Source organism: Ambystoma mexicanum, chromosome 11 (assembly GCF_040938575.1).
Source record: "Ambystoma mexicanum isolate Mex_15411 chromosome 11, UKY_AmexF1_1, whole genome shotgun sequence".
NCBI lineage: Eukaryota > Metazoa > Chordata > Amphibia > Caudata > Ambystomatidae > Ambystoma > Ambystoma mexicanum.
Window position 1 is genome coordinate 187,830,756 of NC_090934.1, and position 23,507 is coordinate 187,854,262.

The following is a 23,507-nucleotide window of genomic DNA, read 5'->3' on the forward strand; positions in this document are numbered from 1 at the left end:
ACAGTTAGAGGAGAGGGGAGGGAGAGATAAGCGAGAGGGGGTGATTGAGATCTTCAAAGAAGGAAGAAAGAGGGCCAGGAGGTCGATAGATGATTCGAAAGGAAATGGGGTGAGGAGAGGAGAAAGATTTGTAAAGAAATTCGAAGGAAGGGAAAGAAGGAAGAGATGGTGAGGAGGTAGAGGAAAGGTGTTTGGGGTGGTAGAGGAGGCCAATACCTCCGCCACGGCCAGTAGCACGAGAGATATTAGAGAAGGAGGACGAGGAGGTAGTTAGAGAAGCGGGGACAGAAGTGTTATGGGGGGGAACCAGGTTTCAGTTAGACATAGGAAATGAAGGCTGAGATGAAAGAATATGTCTAGAACTGCTGCGGTCTTGTTGCACTGAAGGCAACCTCACTGGAAAAAACTTGCATCAAAAACTCTCAAGTGACGCCAAAACGAAAGCCCCTAAAACCTCAAAGAGAGTCTATAGAAAGATTAAAGACACCAACCACTGCTGTCGGCAGATTTTAAAACTTTTTTCTTGAAACAAAGATCAATGGGCACCGAGCAAACGGGCACCTCTGTTCACGACCTCTCAGACGCGGAGCTTTTGGAGGGTGCATCTAACGGCATGAATGAGGTGGACTTACCCCCCTCAAAAGTACCACCTACAGCAGGATTGGAAGCTTTTCCCCCAGCAGTGTCACTGGAAAAAACACCTGATTTACATGCTCTCGATCGGTAAAACTTGAGCCCGGTGAACTTAAATAAAAAGAAAACAAACAGGCAAATCAGTGCCTCAGGTTGTTCGCCTTTACTCAAAACATCAGATCAAAGAGACCCTACGTTAATAAAACCACACCAGATCCTGCCTGAGAACACAGCACTTAGCACCCCTGGACCGGAGCTCCAGCCTTTTGGCTTCTCCTAGGCCTAGCGTGCTAAAGGAAAAGGGTCTTCCAGCCCAGGCGAGGGCCAAAGATCTTTCTAATAACTTACTGGTGGGCAACGTGCCACCGATGGCACCCATGTCAAAGAGGAGGAGCAGCCATTGTATTTTACCATCCCGCACATTGCCTAACCTAGAAGGCAGTGAGCTGACATTCAATTCTCCTCGCCGATCTGAGATAAGTCGGGAGAGCCTTTCGGACCAGAGGCCTAACATCACCCCTAAGAAACCGGACCTGATGTCACTCATGTCCACTATTACTATTGCCCTTGGTCCCTTCACAAAACTTTATGAAGGCCTAAATGACACCTTGAGAGACCATACATCTTTGATTGCCATAATGCACACCAAATTAATATTCTTGGAAGGATTTCTTACAGCTCTAGAGAAACCGTCATACTTGCTCTAAAAAAATCAAGCCATCCCTTTCGGAGGTGGGATGCCAAACGACAAGTGCCCACCAGTTGGCCCACCCTGTTAATATCACTGCGGCACCTCCAAACTCAACTACGTCTCCCCAAATTGACCTTACAAGAGACACGCTTGAATCCTCAACGCAAACAGCTGGCTTCATGAATTTACTCCAATCTCAGGATCAGGAAAAAACAAAGCCTTTAGGTGGGAAGCGGCCTAATGCTGTCAATCTTCAAACAAGAGGACTGTGTCATTTGTGAACAGCCGTGATGAGCAAAGAAACAAAGGCTATTAGATTTTTGAGAAAAGAAACGCTAAGGCCGGTAAGCTAGACTCCAACTCTGCAATTCACTCAACTGACATCCAGATCACTTCTGGTCAGGGACCGAAAGAAGCGAATTCCTCAACCTCCCACGACGACCGTCTAGCTAACAGGGTGATTGACAAACCCCTGGTTATTGCTTGCCATCTTCCACTCGGAACCGTCCATGAAGACGACGACCCAAGCATGGACCTCTGTAGACACATCAGCGAATCATCAGAGACTCTCACGGATTTGATCAGTCTTTCTCAACTTCCAACTACAGAGGAAGAAGACAAAGTCATGGCTTCCTTTGATTTAACTTCAGGCAAAAGGCCTGGCCAAGATAACCCAAAAGCTAAGATAAGAGAATGGAATACCAGGTATGCCACGTTCACCAGAATTCTTGACACTATCACAAAAAAGGAAGAACCTTATTGAAAAATCACGACTTCTCGCCCCTAGATCCCCACAGGGCATGAGAAACCCAAAGGATAAACAAAACAGTAGGTCTAAACCACGTGCAGGGGATGAAAGGGATGAAAGGGGGCTGACACAGGAGCTGCCAAACCTTGATTATCCGCACCTCCCTCAGCGAAACACAGACCTTCCTATTATTAAACAAGGTAAAGTCAGTGCACAGAGACACCACCCTTCCAACATAGGTTCAAGAAGCCCTACCCCTGCTAGATGGCTGCATGGAGGTAACCGTAACTTTCGAAAGGACAGCCACCAGAGAATCGACCTGAGAGGAAACAGGTCCTTAAAGTTTGAATCTATATTGGACAAGAGTAAGAACCTGATTTTGAATCGCAGAACTATCGTCCAGATCCTGCATAGCATCCCAAACCTGTGACAATTAAGGTCTGAAGATATCCAAATCATAGAATTCAGTATCAAACACAGAACCGATTCCGTTTTTCTTCACATTCCATCACAATTGGTTCATTCAATGTTGGCCAATGAGACAGATAATCTTCGAATCCTGGGATTTGATTTAACATTGGCTGAACAATTAAGATCCCCAAAATCAAAAAGTGAACGTTCAACAAATAGAGAACTTGTTCAGCCACAAACCACTGAAGAGGAGTCTGGGCTTCAAACTTCGAGAAAAAATGAGCCCTTGATGGTGCTGAAACCACAGATCTGCCTTGACCCTGTGAACATAGGAAGAAAGCCGTCTGGCCCTCGCCCTGACAACACGATTACCGTGACTCAATTTGCCCCTAGATGGCTATCCAGCAGGGCGCCAGGTAGAAAAAGACACTCACGAACCACCAGTCGGAGACTGGTCGTGGATCCAGGATGCACTTTGTAAGGGGAAAGCATAGCCATTCAGCACCTGGCAAAGTAGTCCGGACTAAATCATTGTGGAAACAGGAATCCATCTGCCGTGCTGAACAAATTAAAGAGAAACCATTAAGGTTGGCATGCTGGAACACCAGAGGCTTTCACCATCTCACATCACCAAGTGATGTAAACCTGGGTGACTATGACATACTCTGTTTACAAGAGACCTGGCTGACTAACCGTCCCCACCTAGATGGCTACGATGTGATTACAGCAGATGCAGCAAAGGGCGATAAGGGTCGCCCCTACTCAAACCTCTTGATAGCTATAAGAACAGGAGTGGGTCTGCATATCACGAAAATTATTTACTCAGACTTGTCCGGCTTGTCGGCCATAGTGGAATGGCAAACAACAATCAACTTTAACAAGACTAGCAGACCTGGAAACCTGCTAATAGCAACATGCTATTGGAATCCGTCAGCAATCTCAGATGGCAAATTTATCGATTTGGTTATGATAATATTGGATAAAGCCTTGGCAGAAAATGAGATAGACTCTATTATAATCTGTGGATATTTAAACATTGCGCTTGAACCTACAACTAATGGACCAAAGCTCAAAAAAGCCACCAACATGGCTGTCTCAATAGGCCTTAAATGGTCTAGCTTTGCGAAGGCTAGAGGTCTACTTCAAGTAAAAAAAATAAAAAAAATAAAAAGGAAGGTCTCGACTACTTAAATATCCCTACATGGGAAAGAGACTCCAAATTTGGGGACCTGGACCACGTCTTTGTCACTCCCAACATCTTTCAACTAACTTCAGGTATTAACATCAGAAGGACCCTTAACAGTGACCACAATATCGTAGAACTAATGCTCCCTCAGATAAATACTGCCTGGCTTTCCACCATGACGGCGGGTTTAGAATCAAATAATTCTGGTAACAGACTACGATTAAATTCCGATGACATAACAGCGCTTACTAAAAAAGTACTATGAAGCACGAAATCCAGACAAAGACTCTCAAAAAGCCCTGGATTATAGGCCGTTGCTTCTTCCGTTCAGTCGTGGCTCTTTAAATAAGAAAAACACCTCCATGCAACGCCACATATTTCACCCCATTGTACACGAGAAAAAAAGGGCCATGAGGCGTATTAAATGGCAGGCCGCAAAATCCTCCAACCTGGACTTTAAAGCGAAAGCGGTTCTCTCCATCAAAGCGTATATCACGGGTAACACAACAAAAACCATATGCTATCACAACAAGATGCTGAACAAATGTTAAGACCCCTCAGCAACAAAAAACCCCAAGATTTTTGGGCACTGATCAAAGGTGCCTTAAAGACAAATTCTGAGGTAACATCAAATAGTGTAAATGAGAGGGCCTGGATATCTAATTTCTCTTCCCTCTTTACTGATCCTAACCACTGTAGTGGATCAGGAGAACCACTTGAAACATGTCTGATATGGAACTGCGATTACGATGCGCCTGACATCATGGAAAAAATAAAAAAGCTCAACAGATCAAGGGCACCTGGCCCCGATGGCTTGATAAATGCCATCCTAAAAGAACACCCACAGGAATGGTCGGCTTTTATCCAAGCCATTTTTTGCGACATCTCGAAAGGAAAATCAATTCCAGTCTCTTGGAAGCTAGCGGTGATAGTCCCAATCTTTAAGAAAGGGGACAAGTCTGACCCGAAGAACTTTAGACCGATATCGCTGCTGGACATAATAGGTAAAATCTTTGGAACTTTCCTTTTGGAAAAATGTGTGGCCTGGACATTAAACATCAACGCAATTGACCCTTTCCAGACGGGATTTGTTAAAACCATGGGAACTTCTGCAAACATCATGCTTTAAGCATTCTGAAACATAATGCACACTCCAACAAAAGCAAGCTTTTTATAGTGTTCGTGGACCTTGTTCAAGAGTCAATCTCCAACTCCTCTGGACCAAGATGGAAGTTCTGGGATGCCCAGAAAACATTATAGGCCCCTAAAAGCGCTCCACATGGAAACTAAAATCCAGGTCCGGCTGAATCAAGCAACTCTTTTGACATCTCAAATCCTGACACATCGAGGTGTGAAGCCGGGTTGCCCCTTGGCACCGGCAGTATACAACTTTTTCACCTCAGATATCCACCACTTTCAGCCAAATCTGAGATCATTCCCTCCCTCAATAGGAGGGGAGAAAGTGACCCGTCTGGTCTATGCGGATGATCTGATATTGATGGATTGGCCTGCAAAGGCAGCTGGACAGCCTGCAGAGATACACTGCCTTGAACCACCTTGAAATAAATCAAGCAAAGACAAAGATAATGCAATTCAAACGAGAGACCGAGAAGATCGAACGTTTCACATGGCATGTGGATTTGAATCCGATCGAAAAAGTGGAGATCTTCAAATACCTGGCAACTACCACTAACAACAGCTTGGTTGAGACTCCATTCTTGGAAGACCTGCAAACTAAAGCCAAACATTGGCTAGCCAAGTTAAAATCATGGACACAAAGTTTGGTCTATTTTCCTTGACGGCAGCCATAACGTATTATAAGGGGAAGATTGTTCCATCTTTAACATATGGCTGTGATGGAATTCTGGGCATCCCCGCGGAGACCTGGGGGCGTTTAGAATCAATTATCTGGAAAAAAACGCTAAACCTTCCAGACTTAGTCTAGATTGATGTTCTGCACAGAGAATTATCATTATCATCACTTGAAGTTGCAGTGGACTGGACTGGAAAAGGCTTTCTCTATATAGAAAAATAATTCTACCCACCTGTCCTACTGGTTGTCTCATCTTAAAAAACTTTTGGCAGACTTGTGCTGCTTGGCAAGAGACCTCATTACAAACCCCATGTGAGTGAAAGAAAAACTACTCCGTGCTGATTGGATCAGAACCTTGGAGAAGACAAGCGCTTCCAAACTGGTTAGAGAGATACCATACCCTGCACTGAAGCGAAATGAACTGATGCCATTTCTCCTTAAATTCCCTGAACGGAATTTCAGGGACACGTTCATGAAAATTCGTCTCAATCTAATCCTAACTAACGAAATCCAGACCATAAGAGGCATAAACCAATCACTTGGCTGCATATTGCGTAAGATCGAGCCTGAAAAAGAATCTATCACGTGATGATTACCTTCCCCCGGCCTGACTGCAGAGCGCCATCAACTTTTAACACCTCTTTTTTGTTCTCTACAAACATTGGATGACCACCAACGATGGACTGCATTGATGAGTGGTACTTCCATGTCATGGGTGATTGCAGTAGTTCATTTTATCCGGAAAGTTTACCCAGTAACAACTGCCTGTCATCAAAGCAAAATGTAAATCAGAAACATATCTTATGGCTGGAACTGTAAGAAACTGAATCAAGTGGCGTCCAGAAACGCGAAAACTGGAGAAAGAGAATTTTCCTGTTTATGTTTGTTTGTCCTTTTTGTAAAAATTGCAATGCAATTAAATTCGAATAAAAATTTTTTTTAAAAAAGAAAGTGGTATACGTCTTGGAATCTGAGGAGCTGGCTTTCTTCCAGAGGTGGGAAGAGTTCTTAAAATATGCATGTGATCACAATAGAGAATCTACCTTCCCAGCCAGGCTGCGGGTCATGGGCCTGCTGGAATGCTCCTAGAAAAGGGTGCTCGCCCATAGGGGGTCTTGCTGGGACTCGAAGACTACTGTTATTACTCCTTGACCTCAGTCATTAGGTTTGTGTGAATATGATGATTTGTGCCTCCTGGTTTTGATGTTTACTTATACGACTAATGTTTTAGGATTTTGTGTTTGGACTATTTCTGCAAATTCTTCTGATTGTTTGGGAGATCAAGCTCAGCTGTAGCATGAGCATGATTCTTGTTTGTGTTTCATTTTATAAATGTTAATAAAAAGATTTAAAACAAATAGAAAAGGAGGCAGTAAAATCCTAATAAAAAGATTAGTTGGAAGAACAGCAACTCTGTGGCCAGATTACACATCCAAAAGTGGTTGCCTTCTTTTCTCCAGCGTCCCTAATACTTCTGAATTCCAAGGATAGGCAGCAAGCCTGGGTTCTGCACCACACAGGTTTACAGGGTGTATAGGCTTGACATTTTCTGGGGAGTTTACAGGCTTTAAGTTGGATTCCGACTTACGTCACTATCTGGTTTATTTTTCAGACGAGCTATAGTTTGCTGCAGAGAGGACTCAAGCAAAAGTAATGGAAGAGTACATCTCGCAATGACAGAACAGGGCACTAAGGAGAGTTTCTTCCCTGCAAGGTCCTGGTTTAATTAGCATAATGCTCATGGTGAAAGAGTCAAGGATTGGCTCTCAGTGGTCAACCTTAAATGGGTGAACAGCTTTAAAGCTTAAAACTGTATTTTTCTTCCTTAGAGATATTTAGCTCTAAAGAGGCTACTCAGTAAACATGGCCGCAAGGATGCTTATCTGTCAGTTCTGATAGATGCTGACTTCTGCACATGACTATGGTTTCCTTGAAAGGGGAGGATTAGATGTTCACTTGCTGTCCCTTTGGTCAGTCATCGGCACTTTGGACACTCACAAAGTTCTGGAAGATTATCATCACATGACTGTGCTTGAGATGGATCACATGAATTGTGTTCCTGGACAATATGTCTCAAGACAACAATAGTTTGATCACAGCAGAAGAGGCTGTAGGCTCTAAAGGCGTTTGGTTTTAGAATCAAATATGCCCACATGGGCTTCCCACAGCGCGAGTCAACCATATGAAAAATGAGTTGAAAGGCCACTTTCCTGTCAAAAACGCCTCATTCGCACATTGGTCACAGTTGTTGGCCTTTTGAAAAGCTCCAATCAAGCAATCTTTGAATGTCCCCTGCATTATCAGCACCTTCAAGGTGAAGTAGAGCCAATTATGCAGGAGCTCGCCATATGAAGAATTGATTTCTCTGAACCAAGAAGCCCGGGGAAAATGTATTTACTGGCTATGACAGAATAGTAACACCGTCCCACTTGACATGCCAGTTCTGGGAGTACTGCCTAAAACAGCAATTCTCATTCCAGTTCAATTGAATGAAATGACAGACTGCTTTTCAAGGATCATTTTACAATTGGAAGACTATTCGGAGATCACAGGTGACAGAAAAAGGACTGACTAGGACTGAGACCAAGTTCTTTATAGGTCTCTTGTCACTTTTTGCCTTTTCTTCCTTAGTCATGATTAATGGGCTATTATCCTACACGCACCGTAAAAAGGCCCCTGTGGTACTGGTGTCTCTGATGTGGATATAATAGCCGTAGTTTCATGGGTTCTACGACTTGACCAGAAAGATGTATCATACAGCCTGGTCTAGGTGGGCCATCTAGTGTGATCGCTTTTTCATGAAAGTCTGTCTTATGATAAAACTAACACCATCCGTGAGCTATCAGCGGGGCAATGTCCAGTAGTGCACTTGTTTGTGGGTCGCACATCTCGTGAATGTTAAGCTGATAAAATCATTCAAATGGTCTATTCTGCAGCTCACAAATATTCACCTCTATTGGATGTGGATTTGGAGCTGTAGCATCTTAGAGCTCAGAGTTCTAATGTGACTCAGTGTTTGAAGCTTCTTTCAGGGAAGCTAGATAGATAGGCTGATGGCATTCAAAGGCACCTCATATTTTCCTTCCATGGAGGTTGCCCGTTAGATTTCTTAGGACAGGAAGGCAATGACTACCCCCTCTACTCTTTTCTTTCCAATGGGGGTCCAGGAGTCGGGCCTATGTGTGCTTAATTATCAGATCTATGACATCTCGTTGAAAGCCACCTCACTGCAAGCCGTATGCAATGCAGCATCTCACCACAAGTCCGACACAATGAGCCACCTCAATGAAAGCCATCTCCTCACAAGTCCAACACAATGAGCCACCTCAATGAAAGCCATCTCACCACAAGTTACACACAATGCAGCCATTATTTTGGGCCTTAACCCCAAGCCATCTCTCCAAATCGTGGTGTTTAATTTTCCTTTTTTAGTTAAACTCCGACTTTCATTCATGCAAAACCCATACCCCCACTGCCAACTGGGCCTTAGAGACTCTCACTTCCCTTTTACATGCCTTCTTGTTTTTCTCTTTTTTTATGCCATATGCCATAGTCTAGCTTGCAGCTTATTTAAATATGTTCATTTCATGAACAAATTTAAGCTGGTTCTGTTTTGATTTTATTTGCACATTTCTGTGAGTTTTTCATTGAACTCAGAGTGTGCCTTTTTGGGGACATCGCATTGCATTGACATGGGTATCATGGGATGAGGTCAAATAGGTGAATACCTTATTCTCTCTTTGTGCATCGAGACAGGCCACCAAACGTCAGACCTTTGGGCACAAGAGCCTCATGTATTAGCTATGCCAGGACTCATCTTCAGGTTTCAGCAGCTCAATTGGGTTCCACCGGAGGCACCACCAGTTGCAGCTGGCAGGGAAGGAGTGGGGAGACATTGAAGGCAACTAATTGGGCCTGTGCTGCCACTTATCAGACTGCTTACTTTGTAGGATAACGTTCCCTCCCCTTCTGTGATGAGTTTCATATTTGTGGTCTCTTTTGTTTGTGTGAAGACAGTTCCCAGAGAATAGTTATTATTTGCTCAGGAAGATAATGCACTGGGAGGTTTCTGACTGTGTTGAAGCAAGGAAAGGCTGACACCCAGGCTACTCCTCAGTGATGACGCCCAACAAGGCCTAAACATCTTTGGGGATGCTTGAGGTCTTGTGCAGAAGGGATGTAACCGAGAAGATCGGGCTAGACTGCCCCTTTAGGAGTGGGACCAAGCCTGATTTGCATATGGCCTATCCCCTTCTGTAATAGCTTGGCAGACTGAAAAACAATGGTCTGGAGGGTTGCCCAGAGCTGTGCGCGTGGTTATGATTTATTCAAAACTTTTCAGCCATCAAGATTTGGTTTTGCTTGAATCAAGAAAAGGCACCAGGTTGGATAGGCAGTGTTCTCTCCGGGAAGGACGTCAAGGTCCCGGAGCCACCGAGAGAGGAAGACTCCAGCAAATGATGATATGAGCTTTATGGTTAAGTGGCCACCTGGAGGATCCTGGGAGATGTAGTTGTTACAGAGACTGTGAACATGTATGTTGTTATTGTTGTTGGTTGTCGTAATAGAGAGAGTTTGCATATTATACCCCATCTTGATGTCGTTAATACATTTGTGACTTTCCTTTTCAGTGCCGACCTGAAAATCAATTATGTGGTATTTATCAACCTGCGCTATTCTGAATCTAGCTGTTACTCTGAATCTAGGTGTTACTCCGAATCTAGGTGTCACTCCGAATCTAGGTGTCACTCCGAATCTAGGTGTTACTCCGAATCTAGGTGTCACTCCGAATCTAGGTGTCACTCCGAATCTAGGTGTTACTCCGAATCTAGGTGTTACTCCGAATCTAAGTGTTACTCTGAATCTAAGTGCCACTAAGTGATCCTATGTGCTTCTTTGATCCTAGATGCTTTGCAAACATATGCTACTTTGATTCCAAATGTTAATCCGCAAACCTGCGCTATTCTGAATCTAGGTGTTACTCTGAATCTAGGTGTTATTCTGAATCTAGGTGTTATTCTGAATCTAGGTGTTACTCTGAATCTAGGTGTTATTCTGAACCTAGGTGCCACTCTGATCCTATGTGTTACTCTGAGCCTAGATGCTTTGCAAACATATGCTACTTTGAATCCAAATGCTAATTTGCCATGACATTTATCTTATCGCCAGAACTCATCTCTAGGTAGCCAACACTATCCACCTACACACCAAATGCACACACCGCATCTTACCCACCATACACAATGTTCCTCCCGGGCATTTATTCTATACTACTGAGAATCATTCTCCACCTCATTAATTCTGCATGCCTGCCCAGCCCACCCCTCAACTTGATCAGCCCAGGCACCACATCACCCACCTTCACAGAGCCTAGATCCATAATCATCCTTACCCTACTCTCTCCCCCAAGCCTTTCGGACAGGCTGACTAGATTATGATCTAGACTCCCCAAAATACATGAGCCTAAAGCCCGGGACTCCACACAATCCAAACTCACAAACCGAACCTCCATTAGCACATGCACTAATCTTACACTAAAAAAAACAAAACTTAAACACCTCAACACCACCACAACCACTAAGAAAGCGCTCATCACAGCAACCACCCCCACCCCTGCCAAAACCATTACCCCACCTTTAAAAGCTGCCCTCATCAACGCTCGCTCCATAATTGCCCATGCCACGGACATCGCTGATCTCATCTTAGCTGAAGATCTAGACCTCCTAGCCATAACAGAGTCCTGGCTCCATGCAGCCGCAGGGCCAGCCCTTTCACTAGCCATGCCCACTGATTATACCATCATCCGAGCGGACAGAACTGAAGCTAGAGGTGGAGGTCTGGCCATCATGGCCAAGACTCACCTTAACATCAGACTTAACTCCGCTACACACCTCCCTTCATGCGAATCACTCACAGCCAAGCTACCCACTGCCAACTCCCAAACTATATCCATTCACCTACTATACAGACCGCCTGGACCTCCGGGATCCTTCGAGGAAGACCTCAGTGCCATCCTCACAGACAACCTAAAAAACTCTTCACAATGCCTCCTCTTAGGAGACTTCAATTTAGGTTACAAAGGCCCTAAAGACAATCAAGCCACCCTCATCAGTAACACCTTGTCTGAACTAGGCTTCACACAAAAAGTATCCAGTCCTACTCATAACAAAGGGAGAACCCTTGACTGGATAGACAACAACTGCGCCATAACGATCACTAACAACACTCCCCAATCCTGGACTGACCACCACCTCCTCTCCTTCTCACTCGAGGCCTCAAGCCCCACCTCCAACATGGCACTAGACGCAGCCATCCCCACGAGAAGCAAAAAAAACATTACAGTGGAAAAACTGATCCCGCTCATCCTTCCTACGCTCATTCAACTCCAAGACTCCAATTCTTAAGACCTCATAGAAGGTTATAACAACACCATGCGCACAGCCTTAGACGCCATTGCACCACTGAAACTCAGAAAATACAAACCAAAAAAGCACCTCAACCAATGGTTCTCCAGCCATCTTAAAACCCTTAGATTGGAAAAGCGTAAACTGGAACAAGTCTGGAGACAGTCTCCGACAGACCATATCAAACTACTGCTCAACAAAACAACGACCAACTATAAAAAAGAAATCATAGCGGCCAAACAAGATTCCTATAACCAGAGAATCTCACAATCCAATTCCAGCACCAAAGAATTATTTACTATTCTGAAAGAATTGGAAACACCGGTGCTTATCCCAGATACCTGCATTAAGAATAAACAATGGTGCACCATGTCCAAAATGCACTAAACAACAAAGTCACCGGCCTTCAAAATAAAATTAAAAACAAGAAAGACTCCCTCACCAAACTAACCAATCCCCTCAACGCCCACTCTAGCCCTCCACCCCCATTCCAGACACCTAACACTACTCGCTTTAGCTTTTCCAAAGTCTCTACTCTCGAAGTAGAAAAAATCATTCTTGGCCTTAAACCCTCCAATTGCAAAGGTGACCTCTGCCGACCACAAATCATTAAAGATGCGGCAAGAGACCTCTCGCGATTTATCACCAGACTCATCAATGCCTCATTTTCCTCAGGGACAGTCCCCAGCAACATCAAAGAGTCTTGGGTCCTCCCTCTTCTCAAAAAGCCCTCCCTCGACCCATCCATCCCGACCAACTACAGACCGATTACCACCGTCCCATTCCTGCTCAAAATACTAGACAAGACAGCATACCAACAAATCCAAAAATATCTTGAAACAAACCACCTCCTAGGCATAAGACAATCAGGCTTCAGACCCCAACATGGGACTGAAACCGCCCTGATAGATCTGAAAGCCCAAATAGACGCCCTTAGAGACAACGGGAAAACCGCATTACTACTCTTGCTAGACCTTTCCGCGGCGTTTGACCTAGTTGACCATAAAATCCTCTGCAAGCACTTAGACTCAGCCGCCCACTTCTCCCAAGAAGCCATCAGTTGGATTGAGTCATTCCTCAACAACAGATCCATGCGTGTCTTCTCCTCCTCTGCTGCCGCAGACCCCATCCCCATCACATGCGGAGTCCCATAGGGCTCTTGCGTCTCCCCACTCTGTACAACGTGCTCACGAAGCCCCTGTTTAACGATCTAGATGGCCTGGGTATCACCTACACCAACTACGCTGATGATACACAGATCCTCATCCCGTTGACGGGAGATTACAACCAGGATTTGGCCTTGGTGAACAAGGTGTATCTCATCATCCAGGCATGGATGGCTTCGCACAGTCTATGCCTGAATGATGACAAAACTGAACTCATCATCCTAGGTTCTACCTCCAACCTAACCAAACTCGACCACAACTACCCCAACTTCATCATAGACGGGAACCTAATCAAGGTTTCCAAAGAAGTGAAAACTCTAGGAATATACCTCGACTCATCCCTAACCTTCCACAAACAGGTGAGCTCGATGGCATCCTCCACGGCCTACACATGTAAGCTTATAAGAGCAGCCAAACCCTTCCTCTCCACTCAGAGCTGCATTACACTAGCCAGAGCACTGGTATTATCCAAACTGGAGTATTGTAATGCCCTCTACATAGGAGCCAGCAAGCAAATCACCAACAAAATTCAGACGCTACAAAACAACGCTCTTAGGGCAGCGCTCAACATCCCCAGGAGGGAACACATCTCTAACATCAGGAAATCCCACAACTGGCTCAGCACAACAGACAAAATCCTGCTTAAAGTAGCATCGCTCACCCACAAATGCTTGAACAACGCTTCCCCACGCTACCTGGCAGACAGAATATGCAAACACATCCCCAACAGACCCGCCAGAACCCCCAACACTAACCTGCTCACTGTCCCCAGGTTTAAACGCACCAAAATGGGCGGCAACAGCTTCCAGGTGAAAGCACCTCAACACTGGAACTCCTTACCACCATCTCTCAGGACACCCCAATCTTACCCACTTTTCAGAAGCAACTACATCCATTGGATAAAGAACACGAACCATGAACACTTCTTACACCACACGGTTGCTCTCAGCTTTGTATGCCTATATGTAAATTTGTAAATATATGTAAATCTATAAATATATGTACTGCATTATCTCCTTCCTGCCAAAATGTACACATGTCCTTCATTGTCACACTGCAACTATGTAATGCATTGTATAAGCAACCTGTAACCAAGCTTTGATTTAACCTTGCTGCTCATGCGCCCTCATACCCTCGGGTCTGGTGCGCAATACAAATGATTAAACTAAACTAAACTAAACTAGCAGTCCACACACTCAGCACACAGTAGTTGCACAGTCCCGTCAAGTGAGTGAAAGGACTAACATCAGAGTTACCCGGTGGTGAATATTGCACTGATGTGTTAACTAATTTATAGAAGCTGTTCTATTCATGGTGGGCACACAATGCACTTTGCATTTGTGAGTTTATGTTGGCCTTATTTATGACTTCCGAGGATGACCTTGAAAATATAAGCAAGCCCAATGGTTCAACGTTGGAATGTATCTCTCTGACATGAGAACAGCCTCTCTTGTGATTACAAGCTAGTAACAGTTATGGGTAGACAAACGGGCTGGTTCTATAACATGTTCCATAAATGCACCTCTGCTACAGCGGAAGCATCCCTCTCCCCATTAACTGCACATTGCAGATATTGGCAATATTCCTGCATTACTGAGCCACTCGAGGAGGTGGTTGGACTGCTGGATTACGAGTGGTTGCTTGGCTGCGTTTATCCCCATTTCTGGAGTCCACATGACTGCATTGTGGATCTTGTGGATTTACCGCAGGCGGCTTTTCCGCCCGTGGTATATCCAGCAATAGATGGCGTAATAGTGGAAGATTAACCCCTAGCATTCTGCTGGTGGTAAATCCCCAACTTCAAATGGCAAACTTTGAAATTTGCAGTGTGGTATTCGTGGTGGCAATTCCGTTACCACCGAAAAGTGGCAGTGATGGAGTTACTACCAGAAATGCACTGCAAAACCAAACTCGTAATGCAGCCCAGCCGAAGTCATAACACTGAGTGGGTTCTCCATTGTAAGCAGGATTCTGCAACAAGTCTGAGCTGTAGACATAGCGGTTCAGAGCACGCACTTGGCTGTTGTTAGAGCACTACTGTTCGGTCATGGGAGAGTCTGCTGTTTCTTCACGGCTCCCGGACCGCTGCGGGCCACACAGGGCTGCAACTCCACCCCTTTTGTGTCAGGCCGCCGCGGCTCTCATTTCTGCGGCTCCTGCCGCCTACCCTGTGGCCGTCGGCCCGTGGTGCTGGCAGCTCATCCCCCCCATGCGGCGGATGTCGCGTGCAGCTGTTACATGTTTGCTGCTGGCGGAGGGGGAAGGGCAGCGTTTCCCGATATCGGGGCAGCCGCCAAGCCGCACCCGCGGGGGAAAGGACGGGCGGCTTTCCGTCCTTTCTGTCCTTGCGGGCCCAGTTGTAGTTGGGCCCGCCTCCTCACTTTTCTTCCGGCGCACACTGCCATTCCTCTCCGCGGCTCGTGGGTGGGGGGGGAGAGCAGCACCTCCATGCGGCGCAGCCGCCAGCCAGTTCCTTCTCTACAGGGGAAGGGGTGCAGATCCACACTCCCGAGGGCCGCCTCAGCTGTTAGGCGGCCCAAGTGCGGTGGAAGTGCTGTGGCCTACGCTGTTCGGCGGGCCCCATTCACTCCTTCGCGCGCACCATCATGTGGGCACGAGGCGGCCCGCACCACCAGGATACAGGGCCCTGGGCCACCCACACACCATGCCCAGGTCCGGGCGATCCTCATCGCTATTGTTGTGGACCTACTCCATGTGGCGCTGGCCCTTTAAGCTGGTGCACGCAACGGGGTGACGTTCACTCCGTTGCGTGTGCCATATAAATAAACAGGGCATTCCCGGCGGCCGCAGAGCCACCGGGGAGCCCACACAAGCAACATCCTGTGTCAATGTCTTTTATCTCACAGGAGTGGGGGACTCACGGGAGACGCTGGCAGGACACCGCCAACAGTGGCAACAAAGGCGGGATCCATGCCCGGGACAGGCGGTGATATTCCCTAATGCGCGGATGATCTAAAGTGAGCGCATTGTGCGAAATCGGACCGCGGAGAGGGGAGTGAGACACGCGAACGGTGGCCATTTTGGTGAATAGGCCCTGGGTGGTCACGGCTTCGTAACGAAGCGTCAGTGAGCCATCCAAGCACAATTTTTGGATAATCCAGTGGCAGATAGTCACTGGAAGCAGAACGTGTACTTTTTACAATGATTCATTGACATTTTCACTGTTTTTCACCGAGTATATGGGTGTGGCACCCAAGGAGGCCTGCTGGTTGCACGTGGGGGGCCCACCCTGCTCAATTTTGGATCCTTCACCCTCTGCCTGTGTGCCTAATTTACTCTTGTGGATCTGCCTGTGCCTGACTGCAGCGGAGGAACATTGCCATTTGTGGGCTGCCTGTGGAGGAAGTTCAGGGAGCCATCCACGGTGGAAAGACTGTCTCCTGTCTGGTAGTGAGTTGCGGCCCCATTACTTATACATCCCTGGGGTGCCTGTGCGCTTACCACCATTAGCCAAGCTGCTGCGGCTGCCGCTCCTGTACCACAGCCTCCACCTATCCTGCCACCAAGACCCCTGTTCAAGCCACCTGCTGCCCTACAACCAATGCCTGAGTTTAATGTCTCGGGCACGCCATCGAGCTTAGGACCAAGGTGGAAAATGTGGATCGACAGACTTGAGATGTACTTCAGGGCCACGATGGAGACTAGTGATGATAGTAAGCTGGCCACCCTCCTGTATTCTGCAGGCCCTGCAGTGCATGAAATATTTCTGTCCCTACAACCAGTTGATGGATCATTTGCGGCGGAGAAGGATGTGCTCCACAATCATTTTCTGCCGATGGCGAACGCAGATTATGAACGTTTCTTCATGGGGGCTGCGCGACAAAAGGATGATGAGACTCTTGATGTCTTCTATGGGAGGCTGCGCAGACTGGTGGTGCCAGTGCATGAAATATTTCTGTCCCTACAACCAGTTGATGGATCATTTGCGGCGGAGAAGGATGCGCTCCACAATCATTTTCTGCCGATGGCAAACACAGATTATGAATGTTTCCTCATGGGGGCTGCGCGACAAAAGGATGATGAGACTCTTGATGTCTTCTATGGGAGGCTGCGCAGACTGGTGGTGCCATGTGCATGGAATGATCCAGACACCATGATTCAGAATCTGCTCACACAAGGGTGTGCGTCTGGTAAACTGCGGCGCCAAATCCTTTGAGAGCCTGGCATCACTCTTCCCCGCATTCTAGAACTTGGCAGGTGCCATGATGTGTCTGAGCTGCTGGCAACTCGAATGGAAGCTGGAGTACTCCCCAGCAAGATGGACGAGGTCTGCGCAGTCGGCAGAGGCCGTGGGTTTAGACGCCCGGCGAGTGGGCAAGGACCAAGACCACAAGCAGGGAACAATTTGTGTCTAAAGTGTGGATATGATCTCCCTCACCCAGCGGAGTGCCCAGCCACTGGCGTGAAATGTGGCCGATGTGGGGGTGCAGACCATTACGCCAGGATGTGTAGGACCACAGCCCCGAAGGTAGTTCCCAGGGGAACCGTCTGGGCTGGTTTCTTCCACCACCAGAGGGCTTCTAATGTCGCCAGGTCGTCTAGGGTGATGATGGAGTACCTCAGGATGATGATGAGGAGGAAGAGGACGAAGAAAACGTTTTCTTTGTGTCCAGCGTTGGCGTCCTGAGAAATCATTCCAAGAGACAGCCCAGGTGTAACATGCTGGCTAATGAGGACTCGATACCTATGCTGGTGGATACTGGTGCATCAGTCAATGTGATGGCCAGACAACACTATGACTCTATGCAAGCACCGCCAGGGCTGGCTGCCCCAAGGGCACGCATCTTCACCTTTGGAAGCGACCAGCCAATTCCCTTGGATGGTGTGTTTGTGGCAGGGGTCCACTACGGCGACTCATCTGTCCGTGCCAGATTTTACGTCACACCTGTGAGCAACAACACGCTACTGTGCTGTGTGGCGGCAGAGGCCCTTGGCATCGTGACATTTGCATACTCTGTATACCTGGATGACATACAGGTGTTGTTGGCCAAGCACATTGCCCTGTTTGAATGAATAGGACAGATGGTGGGTGAACCTGTACAGCTACACATCGACCAGTCAATTCAGCCAGTGGCGCTTAAACATCGGCGAGTACCCTTCCACCTCAGAGATCTGGTGGTTAAGGAGCTGGACAACCTCGTAGGTTTGGGCATCATCGAGAAGGTTGAAGACCCCACCCCGTGGGTCTCCCCCATTGTCATTGCCTGCAAGCCGAAACAACCCGACGCGGTAAGAATCTGCGTGGACATGCGCCTCCCCAACAAGGCCATAAAAAGGGAGCGGCACTTAACGCCCACCATTGACGACATTATAGCGGAACTGCAGGGGGCGAAATGCTTCTCTAAATTAGATCTGAGAGCGGGATATCATCAGGTGGTCCTGCACCCCGAGTTTCGCTACATAAAAACCTTCACCACTCATCGGGGGTTGTACAGATATAAGAGACTAAGCTTTGGGGCGACAGAGGTGTTCCAGAACATCATTAGAGGGGCACTGGCGGATCTGGATGGAGTTCCTAATATCAGCAATGACATCCTGGTATACGCCAAGTCTGAAGCGGAACACCTGGCATGCCTGGCAAACACATTCGAGCGCCTTCGCTCGCTGGGACTCACCCTACACAAGGACAAATGCAAATTTCTCAAAACTACCATCGAGTTTTTCGGTTTTGTCTTCAAGGCGGATGGTGTATCACCTGATCCCCGCAAGGTGAGGGACATAAAGGAGGCCCGACCACCGGAGAATGTCACTGAGGTGAGGAGCTTCCTGGGCATGGTCACATATTGTGGCCGCTTCATCCGGAATTTGGAATCCCGCTCAGAGCCGTTGAGGACATTGACGAATAAAGACACCGTGTGGCAGTGAGGGCAGCTTGAACAAGCAGCGTTCGAAGACATTAAGAGCGCCCTCGCTGCTGAGGACACAATGGCATTTTTTGATCCGAGCCTACAGACGGAGATCGTAGTTGATGCAAGCCCCTACGGTTTAGGGGCAGTTCTCACCCAAGTCGGAAGTGATCAGGAAGTCCGCCCAAATCGCATACGCAAGCAAGGCACTCTCCGATACCGAGCAACGGTACTCACAAATTGAGCGAGAAGCCTTGGCGGTGCTATGGGACTGCAGACATTTTCGCCTATACATCTTGGGGCGTCTGGTGACTGTAGTTACGGACCACAAGCCTCTGTTACCCATCATGGCTGGGTCCTCCTCCAGGCCACCGGTGAGGATCGATCGCTGGATGCTCGCGCTCCTCGATTATGTAGTGTCCCTGATATATCGTCCCGGGGGTTAATAATGCTGCAGACTACCTCCCCAGACATCCAAGAGGGGGCTCCCAGTTGTCCACGTCAGCCGAGGAAGCAGATGAACATGTTCGGCTGGTCATTGAAACGGCAACCCCTAACTCGATGCAGGTGGTGGAGCTAGAGCTTGCGTCAAAGGAGGACGAGTGCTTTGCAATACTAAAGACGGCCATGGAGCGAGGTGCCTGGAAGACTGTGTTAGAGGCTCTGGGCCGAAGAACAAATGAGGCCAAAGGGGCTCTGGAGCAACTCTGGCGGGTGGCGAAGAACTGACATTCTCAGAATCAGGGCTCCTGCTGCGAGGAGACAGGATTGTGGTCCCCCAGGCCAAAGTTCAGCAAGTTATCGCCCTGGCACTCCAAGGTTATCAAGGCACCCCCAAGACAAAAGCTTGTCTCCGACAAAAGGTGTGGTTCCCGGAGCTGGAACGGAGAGTAGAGGAGTTTGTAGCATCGTGCGTGTGGTGCCAAGCCACATCACCGGCCCAGTGCGAACCATCCATCGAAATAATGCCCAGAGGGACCAGACCATGGGAAGTGGTGCATGCAGATTTTGGGTCCACAACTAGGGGCACCCACTTCCTGGTAGTGGTGGACGAGTGGTTTTGGTACCCCGAGGTCGAGTTTGTAGAATCAGTGGCTTTTGACAAGGTGGTAATAGCACTGGAGAAGGTTTTTGCCATTCATGGCCTACCCACTGTGTTGTGCTCCGACAATGGGGCGCCATTCCAAGGAGATAGTTTCGCAGATCTCATGAAGGGCTTTGGCATCCAGCATAGAAAAGTCACACCGCTCTGGCCTCGGGCGAATGGAGAGGCAGAGTGCATGATGCGTACCCTAAACAAAGTGTTTAGGATTGCTCAAGGAAAGGGAGAATGCCTACAAAGAGCGCTGTACGTGTTTCTAAGGGGATACCGCACGACACCCCACTCATCCACGGGTGTAGCACCAGCACAGGCCCTATTCCAGCGATGCCCAAGAAACATTATACCCGAGGTGGGGGAGCGAGAGCCGGCTGCCATCGACAATGATCAAGTGGAGGCGGAGAGAAGGACAAGAACTCAAATGGAAAACAATAGAAGAGGTCTGAGACCCCCAAGAATTGCCGCGAGGGACGAGGTGCTAGTGAGAAATCTTCACCCCCAGGGCAAACTGTCTCTCACATATGAACCAGCTCCCTTGGACGTCGTGGCGGTCAAGGGCTCTATGGTGACGGCGTCTGATGGTACAGCATCTGTGACTAGGAACGCAAGTTTCTTCAAGAGACTGAGGGAGCCGAGGCCAGAGGCCATGGAAGACCGGGACATTGAGGATGCACTGGATGAAGGTGGGGGTCAAAACCCCACAGTGGACTCTCCTCCCCGTGGGGGGCCAGACGAAGGAACACCGGCCAGAGACGCAGGCAGGAGGTACCCCCTGAGAACTGGGCGTGGGAAACCTGCCCGTCTTGCAGACTTTGTGATGGCCTGAGATGCAGGGTTGGTTGGTAGATATTCCCCGTCTGTTAACAAAAGTGGCCATAAGGGGATCCAGGGTGGCTGTTATTAAACGGGGGACTATTGGGGCGTTCATGTGTGCTGTGTAATGTGTGGTAGTTAGATCATCTCCTTTTCAAATTTTGTTGTTATGGAAAAGGAGGAGGGTGTCGCTGGCCCTTTAAGGGCGCGCACGCGACGGGGTGACGTTCACTCCGTCGCGTGCACCATATAAATAAACAGGGCGTTTCCGGCGGCCGCAGAGCCACCGGGGAGCCCACACGAGCAAAATCCTGTGTCTGTGTCTTTTATCTCACGGGAGTGGGGGGCTCACGGGAGACGCTGGCGGGACACCGCCAACACTCCGGATCACCGGGCAGGCCCCATCTGCATGTCAGGAGTACCCGACTTCGTCCTGAGGGGCGGCGATCACGCCTCAAACAATGGAGTTGGGATCACCCCACTCACTCCAGATCACTGGAGCTCTCCACATGGCTGGGGGCACCCAGCACATGGCGGCCCTGGCTCTGGGGGCACCCAGGCCGGGGTCGCCCACAAAAGCCATGGTCACATGGCTTCTGTACCACAAGGGACGGCGTTGCCCAGCAGGGGCACCGTCCTGGTGCTGGGCCCTGTCCTCGGGCCTACAGCACGCGGTGTGGCGCAGAACGACACCGGAACCTCTTGCTGGTCAGACTGACGAGCCGGAAGCAGCTCGCACTTTTTTATTAGCTAAAAATAAAATAGCCTTGGCCTGCATTTTCATTCTGCTCCTGTACTTGTTTTTCTTTTTACACCTGCCATTCAGCTCATGATTCCCTGTTGGAACCTGTGGCTTCGCTTTCATTGCATTTAATATTCAGAGAGATTTTAGTGTCCGCCCTCCATTAGGCATAAGGCACTGCTATACTATAATGAGAAGTGGGACAGACAGTGTTAATGGTCACTTACCCGTCTGTAATTAAGTCCACACCATTGGTGTCATAGGAAGCATTGGATGGAGCCGCAACACAACGTTCTGCCCTTAATGTAAAATTGTCTCCATCAGCGAATGTAGTCATAATTCCAATATAGAACGGAGAGCCAACAGTCAGTTCATAGCCTGCTTGGTATGGAGTGGTAAACGCCTCATCGGTATAGGCAACCATGATGGCTTGAGCTGATCCGGCGCCGTTTACATCTGGTGGAGTAACAGTTCTAGAAACAAAATGAAAATTTACATGAGCACGTGAGAATTCTTGACATTTTCATAAAGACATTAATGATTAAGTGATTGGGGTATACATTCAGAATACTATTCTTTTTTCTGTGCCAGAGAGATCTTAAAAAACGTCCAGGCGCCCTGTGGCCCTGTGGCTACATATAAGACGGCCGTTGGGAATTACAGGGTTGAAGAGTTTTCTATGGGGATACTTTTAGTGATTTTTAAACTGGGACCTCATTACGAGTTGCCCGGTAAAACCGGGTTCATTACCGGCATGCCGGAATGAGCGGGTCCGTGCTCGTATGAACCCGCTAATAGCGGGTGATTACGAGTGCGTGAGCACGCGCTCTCCCCATGCCGGTAGTGGCAATACTGCCATGCCGCTAAAGGGCATCCAACTCCCCTATAGGACCTGCCCATAGGGGTACCGCCTCATACCAACCCCTAAATACCGGCATGGTAATACCGTGTTCGCAAAAAAACGGACCCGGAAATTACGTCATCGCGCAGGAACGGGAAATGGGCCGGCGGCCATCTTTAAAAACACAATCCATTGCCATCCTCCATAACCACCAGCCGATACTCGGAGAGCACAGTGGAAATCCATAGAGGATGTCAAAGGCTACCAGGAAGACCACCCCCCGGCTGCGTAAACAGCGCTACTCAGACGCAGAGCTCACCATATTAGCGGACACTCTAGCTGCACATGCAGACACAATACAATCCCACGACAAGAAGCGGGAGGTGCAGCAACAAAAGAGGCAAATCTGGCAGGAGGTAGCCCGCAAGGTATCAGCCGTAGGTCCCACCCCGCGCAGTATAAGGGACTGCAGGAAGCGGTGGGATGACTTCCGGTTGAGGGTACGCAATATCATGGCCACCAATCGGAGGGAGGCCATGGTCACAGGCGGGGATGCCCACCCCGCTGCCAAATTGATGCCCTGCGAGGAGACGGCCAGCAGATTCATCAGTGCTGAGTCCATCGAGGGATTATGCGAGATGGAGACGGGTGCGGCATCAACCGCGGAAGGAGGTGAGTGGCCCTGCAGATCCCTGTAGGGGAGACCATGAAGTAGCACAAGTGAAGTGGTAGAGAGTCTAGGCAAGGCAATGCATGTCCCAACACCCATATGACCATACCCAAATCAGATGGCGGGCCAAATGCTGCCACACTGAAATGCATGCTGAGTGCCCATCCATTAACCAACACACAGCCAAAACACACCTGGAGCTTGCCCTTGTGATACTTCACACAAACCCAAAATCAACGGCATGCCACCTGTCATGCAGTGAATGCTTACATGCCCCCTCTGAATACCCTGCGTGACACACCTGTAAGACATGAAAGCATGATCAAATGAATAATGAACACCACCGCCACTGCCATGTCACACCATCACTGATGCCCTACATCTCTTCTACCCCCCAGGCACTGATGAGGAAGAAGCAACCCA

General features: G+C 48.2%; 1 protein-coding gene across 2 annotated transcripts in view; it reads right to left on the reverse strand.

Annotated features, from left to right (window-relative positions):
• LOC138503207 (pancreatic secretory granule membrane major glycoprotein GP2-like) overlaps positions 1 to 23,507 on the reverse strand; it is a 964,255-nt gene that overhangs the window by 255,049 nt on the left and 685,699 nt on the right. For both annotated transcript variants that reach the window (XM_069622794.1, XM_069622793.1), the window contains exon 7: positions 21,801 to 22,046. In XM_069622794.1, the coding sequence (XP_069478895.1) occupies positions 21,801 to 22,046 (246 nt within the window). The remainder of the gene's footprint in view (positions 1 to 21,800; positions 22,047 to 23,507) is intronic.